We start from the raw sequence: 10,254 nt of genomic DNA on the forward strand, positions 1-10,254 counted from the left end.
CATAAATGCTAACGAGGAACTAATCCAGATCTGCATTTAACCTTCTCCAGAGGTCACTGGAGGCCCCTGGCCCACTCTGCCCGGCTTGTGCCCATCTTGTCTGACTGCCTGAACCTCCCACAGCGCTCTCCCCCCCCCCACCCCCCGCAGGAGGCTCCAGTATGGCGTATTGTCTGAGACAGGCGTCCAGTTTTGATTCGGTGCCCCCAGGCTCTGGAGAACCCACCATCTCTTGGGAAGAGGATCCAGGAGTTAGATACCCTCCATGTAAAAAACATGCCCCCTGTTCCTGGTCTGAATTTGGTGCGTGCCCGTGCCCAGCCCCTGCCAGACTGAAGAGCCTCTGCTGTGAGAAATCTCCTCCCACCGACGGGGCGCCCAGACTGGGCGCAAGAACCCCCAAAGCTGCTCTTGCTGAACAAAATGGCTGGCACTTCCTGACGGTGCAGCCTACGGCAGGGGCTGCAGCCCTCAGCTCCGTTCTGATTGGGCTTTTCTGAGCCCTTTGCTTGCTGGGAATGTCCCGGGGGTAGGGGAACCCCAGAACTGGATGCAGTTCCCACTAGTAGGCTCCGTAATGCCCTGTGAAGTGGTAACTCCCCCTCCCAACTCCATCCCTGGGTGGAGGTAACCCCCAGCCCCTTTCCCCCCAGGCCACCTCTTGCCCTCCCCCAACCCTGGCCCTGTCCCCTGGAGGGCCCTCTTTGTCCCAGGGCAGGAAGGAGCAATACCAGGGGTGATGAGTGAAGCAATGTTTTATTGCAGTGAGTCACAGGCAATGAGCGAGGGTGGAGGGTAGGGGCTGCCCCCTCAGGGAGCTGGGGCAGGGCCGGGAGTAGAGCTGAGTCCAGGGAGCAGGGGCGTCTCTGGCAGAGCAGAGTGGGGAGTCTCAGGCCAGCGGAGAGGTGTGGGCAGCAGGATCCCATGGGGGGGAACAGCCCCCTCAGTACTTGCAGATAAAGGGCAGGCGAGTTTGGCAGCTGACGCTTCTCCAGTGATCACCTGGCAGAGAGAGAGGTTAGTCCCCTCCTAGCTGGCACCTGGCACCCAGCTCACAGCAAACCCTGGATTCCTTGCCCCAGACTCCCATAGCACCACTAACCCAGATCCTCTGCCCCAAACCCACAGCCCCATCTACCCTCGGATCCCCTGCTCCATACCCCACGGTTCCACCTACCCTCAGATCCCCTACCCCACGGCCTCACCTCCCTTCGCATCCCCTGCCCTACACCCCATGACCCCACCTATACTCAGATCCCCGGTTTCCCTGCCCAAGGGTTTTTGTTCCCACAAGCAGTGAATAGATCACCATCTCCACCCTTCCCCGCTCAGGGGGATCCTCATCTGCAGTGCTCAGGGCAACACACATTTTCCAAAAGCACCAGGGGTTCCCTCCAGCCCAGCTGGAGTAGTTCCAGCAGGAGCGCACATGCTAGAACTGTGGGGAAGTGGCTGGAGTAGGATCTGTGCTGTCCCATCCGCAGAGTGTCCCAGGAAATCCCCTCCCCTCCAGCCCCTGCATTGGAGCCTGCCGGGGGCCACAGTGAGGGGCTCTGGATTTGCTGGGAAGTACCTGTGACTTGCTGGCACCAGTCTCTGCTCTGGCACCAGCCCTGGCACCTCATGGGCAGCCAAGGTCAATGAGTCACAAGGATACTGCCAGCTGTCGGGGGTCAGCTGGGACCCACACCTGAGCTGCCCAGGCCTACCTCCCAGGGTGCAAGCGAGGGGTGGGCTGGGGCTGCCCTGAGCGGGGTCCCAGCTGGGGACACACTGAGCTGCAGTGGAGGATGGATCCCCCTGTCCGCTCTGCACTGGAGGGGAGGCCAGCCTCAGAGCTGGCAGGGCCCTGATGAGGGAGTCGGTGTGTGTGTGTTCTGGGCCAAGCCCAGGCAGGGAGGAACGGAGGCAGCAGGGCCAGACACTCTCCTTACCCAGCGGGAGGTGACGCCTCCGATCCACACCTGCCCCGGTTGGTGTGGGGGGCGCTGTGCAGCGCAGGCGCTCATTGGTCGAATGGCTGTGGATGGAGGCCAGGCAGCCATGGTAGCAGCGAGCACACAGTTTCTGTGGGGAGAGAGTGAGGGGGACATGGGGCAGTCAGGGCCCAGGCACAGAGTCACATCCACCGGCCACCACCCCATGCACCATCCACTGCCCCTATGCCCCCATGTCACCCCTTCGTCCCCTCCACTGCCCCTATACTGTCTCCACTACCCCACTGCCATCTACTATCCCTCCACTGCCTCCATGGGTGCCCCATCACCCCTATGCCACCACCCCATGCCCCCTCCACTGCCCCCATGCCTCTTCCACTGCCTCCATGGGCCCCCCATCACCCCTATGCCACCCCTCCACCAGCCCCATGCCTCCTCCACTGCCTCCATGGGCCCCCCCATCACCCCCTATGCCACCATCCCATGCCCCCTCCACCACCCCCATACCTCCTCCACTGCCTCCATGGGCCCCCCCATCACCCCTATGCCACCCCTCCACCACCCCCATACCTCCTCCACTGCCTCCATGGGCCCCCCCATCATCCCTATGCCACCCCTCCACCAGCCCCATGCCCCCTCCACCACCCCCATACCTCCTCCACTGCCTCCATGGCCCCCCCATCACCCCTATGCCACCCCTCCACCAGCCCCATACCTCCTCCACTGCCTCCATGGCCCCCTCCCATCACCCCTATGCCACCCCTCCACCAGCCCCATGCCTCCTCCACTGCCTCCATGGGCCCTCATCACCCCTATGCCACCCCTCCACCAGCCCCATGCCTCCTCCACTGCCTCCATGGGCCCCCATCACCCCTATGCCACCCTTCCACCAGCCCCATGCCCCCTCCACCACCCCCATACCTCCTCCACTGCCTCCATGGCCCCCCCCATCACCCCTATGCCACCCCTCCACCACTCCCATACGTCCTCCACTGCCTCCATGGATCACCCCTATGCCACCCCTCCACCAGCCCCATGCCTCCTCCACTGCCCCCATTTCCCCTCCACTGCCTCCACGGGCCCCCCATCATCCCTGTCCCAACCCTCCACTGCCCCATTCCCCCTCCACTGCCTCCACAGGCCCCCCCATTACCCCTCTACCGTCCCCATGCCTCCTCCACTGCCTCCATGGGCCATCCACCAGCACCATGGGCGTTCCACCCCACTTCCTGACTCTTCTGCGAGTCCTCCCCACCACCTGTCCCCTTGCCCCACTCACTTGGGCTCTCTAAAATGGCTGGCAATTGTTCACAAACACATAGTGACAGGTGTGGCCCTCAGTGCTCGGCACTATCATCCTGAAGCTCTCACTCCCCATGGGACATGGTGGCTCTAGCTCCCCCAGCTCCTCCTCACCTTGCTCAGCTGGTACCTCCTGCTCTGGGGTGCCCTCATCAGCGGGTGGGTGCGGGAGACACCAACTGGCCCTTCCAGCCGCAAGACGCAGCCCAGATCTCAAACAATCCTTGGAAGCAGGATCAGCTCTAGCAGCCGAGGACACAGGTGTCCAGGATAGAGAGGGTATGGGTGTCATTGCAGGGCCGGGGGACGCTGGTGTCCAGGCTAGAGTGAGGCAGAAGGTTACTGGGGGCAGGGGACCCAGGTGTCTGGAACAGAGTAGGGCTGGGGACTAACTGAGCACAGGTCTGGGGTATCGGAGCGCCGTACAGTGCTTGCTGGGGTCTGACCCAAGCCCATGGGGTCCATGCAGTGTCTGCTGGGGACAGGGGGTGGAGGTTCCCATTGGAGGCAGTGGCCTGTGGGTCAGGTTCCCCACAGAGTCAGGGAGGGGCTGTAGCCACGGGGTCTTGGGCCCCAGGACTTACGGAGCTGGCGAGCAGAGATGGCCCCCAGGAGGGCAAGGAGTAGAGACAGCTTCATCTTGGGCAGACCTGGGGTGGGTGGTGGTGGACCGCTGTGAGACAGAGACAGATTGACCCCCCCATCTAGACCCCCCTCAATCACTGAGCCAAGACTGACGCCCCTGCCTAGAGTCCACTCCCTCCCTCCACTTAGCTCAGACTGACCCCCCCATCTAGGGACACCCCAATCACTGAGCCATGACCTATCACCAAGCTCCCCTGGGTTGATGACCACCCCACAACCAAGGCAGCCTTTCCCAGCAAAGGTAGGGCTGGGCCAAGCAAAGCGGGAGGAGGGAACCTGGGTCCTTGGCTCAATCTGGGAGCACAGGGGCTCTCACTCACCTGCCCAGAAACACAGGGACAAGGGGGTACATGCACACATTGGCTATGGGCAGAAGCAGTCAGGAAAATTCCAGCATGTACTGTTAGCCTATGGAACACCCTGCCACAGGATACAAGGGGCCAAGAGCACTGAGCAGTGCCAGGCCTTTCTGGGCATCAGAGCAGCCTCAGTGGCCAACAGTGAGGCCTCGTGATCTCAGTCTCCAGGGCAGGAGCTGAGCAGCCCCTGGAGTCAGGCAGCGATCTGTTCCTCCCTGCCACAGAGAGGTGAATAATGGCAGTCACCTCTTCAAGGAAACCAGCGCTGGCTGCTGTAAGAGCCAGGCCCCAACCAAGTGACCCCACTCTGGAGCAGGTCCCCATCACCCACCATAGCCCCTGGGGTCACCCAGAGACCCCCCCACACCTCTGTGATGGCTGTGGGTCCTCAGCAAGCTCCGATGGCTACAGCCATCACAGCCCTTTATATTGGGCTGGAACAGGAAGCTGAGGAAAGAGCCACTATCAGCTCCCAGCTGCTTGTGCTCCTCCCTTCTCCCCCGCACCACATGGCTTGCGACACCCCCACACCCAGTCTGAGCACTGACCGACGAGCTACCCCAGAACCTTGGGGGAACTAGCCAGTGCTGAGCCCGGGGGCACAAATGGGCTTCCTCCACTTCCCATAGTGCCCCCCCGCCCCTCACACACACACGGCTGGCACTGATGCCCCTTGCAGAGTTCATCTGGTGCTATGAGCCCTACTTCCAACCCCTGGAGAATGTGTGGGACCCTGAGTGGGGGCTGATGTGGGGGCTCTGCCATGGAACTGACTTTAGTCCCAGCAGAGCTCCGTAAACTCCAAGAGCAGGCAGCCCATTGCGCCGTCTGTCTGTGCTTCTGCGTCACACCGGGCATCGGCCCTGCCCAGGGGCTCCTGCCTCCCCCCTCAACAGAGCCAGACCCCGGCCTGGACTGAAAGACTCTGAGTGACGGAGCATCTGCCCCCACCTGGGTGAGTTGTCTCCAGGGAGAATCCCCTTCACTGTTCAAAGCTGCCTTAGGTTTGCCCCGAATCTCTCTAGCCTCCATCTCCGGCCATCGGGTCTCACTCGGCCTTTGGCCACTACAGCCTGGAGCCATCTTGTCTCAGAGATCTGCTCCCATGGGACCTGTCCCTGGTCTTCTGGGTCTGCCTCTTCCTCCCAGCCCCCCAAGAAGTCATGATTTTTCCACGGACAGGCCACACGGCTGCATCCTCCAGCCCTCCTGCTTCTCCCCGCTAGCACTGCCAGGTGCAGAGGCTTTTCCCCTTGGCAGGGGCACAGCTTCCTGTGTTCGCATAAGCACCAGGCAGCCTTGCCCCAAGCGGGCCAGCTTCACTGGGCACAGAGGCCGAGTTCAGCCTGGCAGCAGCCAGGGCTCCAGCCAGCCACGCTGTGGCTCTGGCTTGCTACGTCCCTCTGCCTCTCAGGCCTGGTCTCACTGAAAGCACTGGCACGGCAACGTCAGGGAACCCAGAGTAGCTGTGGTGGCACAACCTCCAGAGTGGACTCAACTAGGTTGATGGACGGGTGTTGCCATTGGCCCAGGGAACGCTGTTCAGGGCGATGGCGTCTCTACAGCAGCAGCAAAGGCTCCTCCACTGGCCTACGGTCTGTCTGCCCCGGGAGCTGTGCTGGCACAGGTTGGGTAGTGTAGACACAGTCTCTGTCCCAAGCCAAGCTCCTGTGTGTCTGGGAACCTTGTCCCGATAATGCTGGTTCCTGACCCCTCCAGTCCCGCTGAGCTCACCCAGGCCTACACCCCAAATTTAGATCCATCGAGCTAAGCCACTCTGTGTGTGGGTGTGTGAGAAAAATGCAACCCCCCACCCCGCCCCCTGAGCGCCACAGCTAGGCCGACCTAACCCCCAGTGTAGACATGGCTAGGGAGACAGAAGAAAGAGTCCATCCATCTAGCTACAGTTACCGGAATCAGTGACGGTGTTTGTCCCAGGGGGCTCCAACAGCAACTCCAGGGTGCTCCCACATATGATACCTGCCAGGCCACGCTGTACAGAGGACAGTGAGCAGGACAGAGCAGCTGATGCCAGGCGGGCCAGATCTGGCTTTCAGGGGACCCCTCGCTGCCTTGAGCCCCTCTGCAATTGCCTGGATCATAGTCGTAGGCACTCGGGTTTTACACCCATTCCGCCTGCTGGGGCTGATGGCTGGTATAGTCGGTCATTGGCTAAGGCCATTGTCTCCTCTGTTAGCACGTGATAGTTGCAAACAGCTCATCATGGTGTATTCTTATCACCTCAGCCAGCTACCATTTCAAAGGCCTCATGCCTCTGGCTCTGTGCCAGGAGAAGAATGAAAGCCCCTTCGCACCCAGCAGGTGACCATGCCAAGGCCAATGGCGGAATGGAGATGCCTCTTCCTGAGAAAAGTATTACAGACAATTCTCACTTTTGTTACTCTCCCTCACACACCCAGCCCTGCAGACTTCCCTCAAACCCAATCCATGGACCCTGCTAGCCCAGTCCTGAGTTCCCCACACACCCAGCCCCGCCGACTTCCCTCAACCCCGACCCACGGCCCCTGCTAGCACAGCCCTGAGTTCCCCACACACCCAGCTCTGCAGACTTCCTTCAACCCTCACCCATGCCCCCTTGGTAGCCCAGCCCTGAGCTCCCCACACACCCAGCCCCGCCGACTTCCCTCAACCCCAGTCTGTGGCCCCCTGCTAGCCTAGCCCTGAGCCACACCCAGCCCCATCAACTTCCCTCAACCCTGACCCACAGCCCCCTGCTAGCCCAGTCTTGAGCTCCCCACATACCCAGCCCACCGATTTCGCTCAACCCCTGCCCACGGCCCCCTGCTAGCCCAGCCCTGAGTTCCTCTGTGATGTTACTGAGATAACCTGTGACCATATAGATCATTGTTGCAACCACTGTTACATATTTGCAGCAAATATTGAACTAAGGTTCTCGTGTAAGGTGTCTCTGGAAAGGTTATGATTTGCTGATTATGAGTATGCTATCGTATGGGTATATCATTTTTGTTGTTGAAGTTATGAATATTGGCTATGTACTTGTATATCAATGTGTTTTAATTCTAAGTAGCCTCTGTGAAGCATTTGGTCAGCTTCTTGAGAAGGGGCTGTTCTCAGTAAGTGCCCAGTCAAGAAACACTTAATGACAATGGAGACGCCAATCCACATCTGAGCTTTCCTGGGAAGGTTCAAACTAACATGTAAACAATGGCGTCGGCCTGTAAAGAACTGAGTCATGCATGGACATGTGACTTGCCCATGTGACTCCAAACTTCCATCTTACTGTCTTCTTGCACAGGAGAACCAAGGGGTTTCCACCCACAAGAGAAAAAATATAAAAGGCCATGGAAACTCCTCCATTTTGTCTTCAATCCTGCTTCTTGCCTCTGGAGGAATCTTGCTACAAACTGAAGCTCTGAACAAAGGACTGAATGACCCATCCCAGCTGTGGATGTACTCCAGAGACTTGATTTGAACCTGCAGTTTATTCCACCACTGTTACAAGCCTGAACCAAGAACTTTGCCATTACTGTATGTAATTGATTCCATTTAACCAATTCTAGCTCTCATCTAGATCTTTTTGCTTTTATGAATAAACCTTTAGATTTTTAGATTCTAAAGGATTGGCAACAGCGTGATTTGGGGTAAGATCTAATTTGTATATTGACCTGGGTCTGGGGCTTGGGCCATTGGGATTAGGAGAACCTTTTTCTTTTACTGGCATATTCGTTTTTGTAACCATTCATCCCCATGACGAGTGGCACTGGTGGTGATACTGGGAAAGTGGAGTGTCTAAGGGAATTGCTTGTGTGACTTGTGGTTAGCCAGTGGGGTAAAACTGAAGTCTTCTCTGTTTGGCTGGTTTGGTTTGCCTGTCTGTGCAAAGGAACCCCAGCCTTGGGCTGTAACTGCCCTGCTCTAAGCAATTTGTACTGAATTGATACTCTCAGAAGTGTCCCACCAAAGGCAGCATCGTTACAGCAGCCCTGAGCTCCCCACACACCCAGGCCTGCAGATTTCCTTCAACCCCAACCCATGGCCCCTGCTAGACCGCCCACCCCCCAGTCCTGCAGACTTCCATTAACCCAAACCCATGGCCCCCTTCTAGTCCAGCCCTGAGCTCCCTACGAACTCAGCCCTGCCAACCGCCTTCATCCACAGCCCCTGCTAGCACAGCCCTGAGGTCCTCACACACCTAGCCCTGCCAGCTTCCTTTAACCCTGACCCACGGCCCCTGCTAGCCCAGCTCTGAGCTCCCCACACACCCAGCCCCGCCAGCTTCCCTCAACCACAACTCACAGCCCCCTGCTAGCCTGGCCCAGAGTTCCCCACACACTCTGCCCTGCTAACCGCCTTCAGCCCTGACCCACGGCCTCCTTCTAGCCCAGCCCTGAGCTCCCCTCACACCCAGCCCCTCCGACATCCCTCAACCCTAGGGTGACCAGATGTCCTGATTTTATAGGGACAGTCCCAATATTTGGGGCTTTGTCTTAGATAGGCACCTATTACCCCCCACATCCTGTCCTGATTTTTCACCCTTGCTATCTGGTCACCCTACTCAGCCCCAACCCATGGTCCCTGCTATCCCAGCCCTGGGGTGCCCACACACTCTGCCCTGCCAGCTGCCTTCATCCCTGACCTACGACCCCTGCTAGCTCAGCCCTGAGCTCCCCACGCTCCCAGCCTGCCGACATCCCTCAACCCCGACCTACGGCCTCCTTCTAGCCCAGCTGATGTCAATGGGCCATAGCTGGTGTAAACTGGCCTAAGCCCTGCCATTTTGGTGCATGCTCCAAGGACACTGTGCTGAGGAGCTGAGACTGGGCATGCTTGATGAATATCACAGGCCCTGCAGCCCTGGGCCAGGGGGATGGGAACAGCTGCTAACATGCAGGGAGCAGCTCTGAGCTATTGTTTTCAGGCTTTTTTCATCTCCACGGGGCGTTCTCCTTCAGCTGTGTGGAGTGTCCCACTCTGATCCCACAGTACTGCAGAGAGCTGCGTAGAGCCCCTTCAGAGCTCCTGCCAACCTGGCGCCAGCTAGGCTATAGATTGTGGCAGGATGCCTTTGCCAGTTAAAGGCCGACTCTGTGAGTCTTCTCAGTACTCCAAAATCCGCCCGCGGCCATGGACTGGCTTGAAATGCGCCAGGCCTTATAGGCGCATAGGGCAGGGCGAGCAACCCAAATGTGGGGTCGTTGGCCTGAGGGGTTGCTGAGATACAGCACCCCCAGCAAAATGCCGGCATTTCATAAAGTTCACAGGTCAGGCAACTTTGAAACCGGCCCTTGGCTGGAATCTGTCAACAAGGTAGAGCCAAGTGGGGAAAAGCCACCTTCATCCAGGGTGTGGGGTTTGGACTCGCATGGGGATCTGAGCAGGGCAAATCAGCCAGAATGGGTGGAAACTATTTCAGAAGAGAAGATAAATGGCACATGGGAATGCTCACGGGGCGGTGGATTTGGGGTGCTAGCAGGGGCAAGAGGGTTGGGACTGTGGCAAGGGGTGGGGTATTATGGGGAGGGGTGAATGAGTGGTAGGGGAGGAAAGGGGCTCAGGTGAGGGGTTCGGATGGGAGGGGTTCTGAGAGGCTCTGTCCCTCTGCAGGTGCCTGAGCCCCTCATCCCTGCCCACCATGTGTGCTGGGATAGGGGACAGAAGGGGGGAACTGAGGGGATCAGGAACATCTGAAAAGCAGGAAATGGCCCATTTGGACACACACCACCCCTGTGGGAGGGGCCAGCTGGAGTGGGGGTGAGGGGCTGGGTTCGGAGGAGGGACCTGGGCTGGGGAAGCGTGGTTGCAGCAGGGGCAGGCGCCCCACCGGGGGTGGAGAGCAAAGTGGGGGACCCCACACACTGTGAAGCTTGGGCGGCAGTGGGCGCCCCCCCCCCAATAAGCAGCTGCCTGTGACAGGTGCACACAACAGCCTAGGGCAGGAGACAGCTAGGGCCACCGCTTTCGTTTTCAGGGACTCTGCAGAGCTAGTAAATGGCTTCCTGGACTGGGCAGGGGAGGGGAGTGGGCAAGGT

The 10,254-nt window shown here is 59.1% G+C and overlaps 1 protein-coding gene across 1 annotated transcript; it reads right to left on the reverse strand.

The window, feature by feature from the left end:
• Positions 1-229: 229 nt before the first annotated feature.
• On the reverse strand, positions 230-7,810 carry LOC311522364 (proteoglycan 3-like). The gene is made up of 3 exons (XM_084631616.1): positions 3,354-7,810; positions 1,935-2,067; positions 230-1,002 (listed from the first exon to the last, which is right to left on the reverse strand). Exons 1-3 carry the CDS (start codon positions 3,390-3,392, stop codon positions 944-946), a joined length of 231 nt encoding a protein of 76 aa, XP_084487742.1. The 5' UTR covers positions 3,393-7,810; the 3' UTR covers positions 230-943.
• Positions 7,811-10,254: the final 2,444 nt, after the last annotated feature.

This window comes from Lepidochelys olivacea (assembly GCF_965140295.1).
Source record: "Lepidochelys olivacea isolate rLepOli2 genome assembly, chromosome: 6".
In the NCBI taxonomy this organism is placed as follows: Eukaryota; Metazoa; Chordata; order Testudines; family Cheloniidae; genus Lepidochelys; species Lepidochelys olivacea.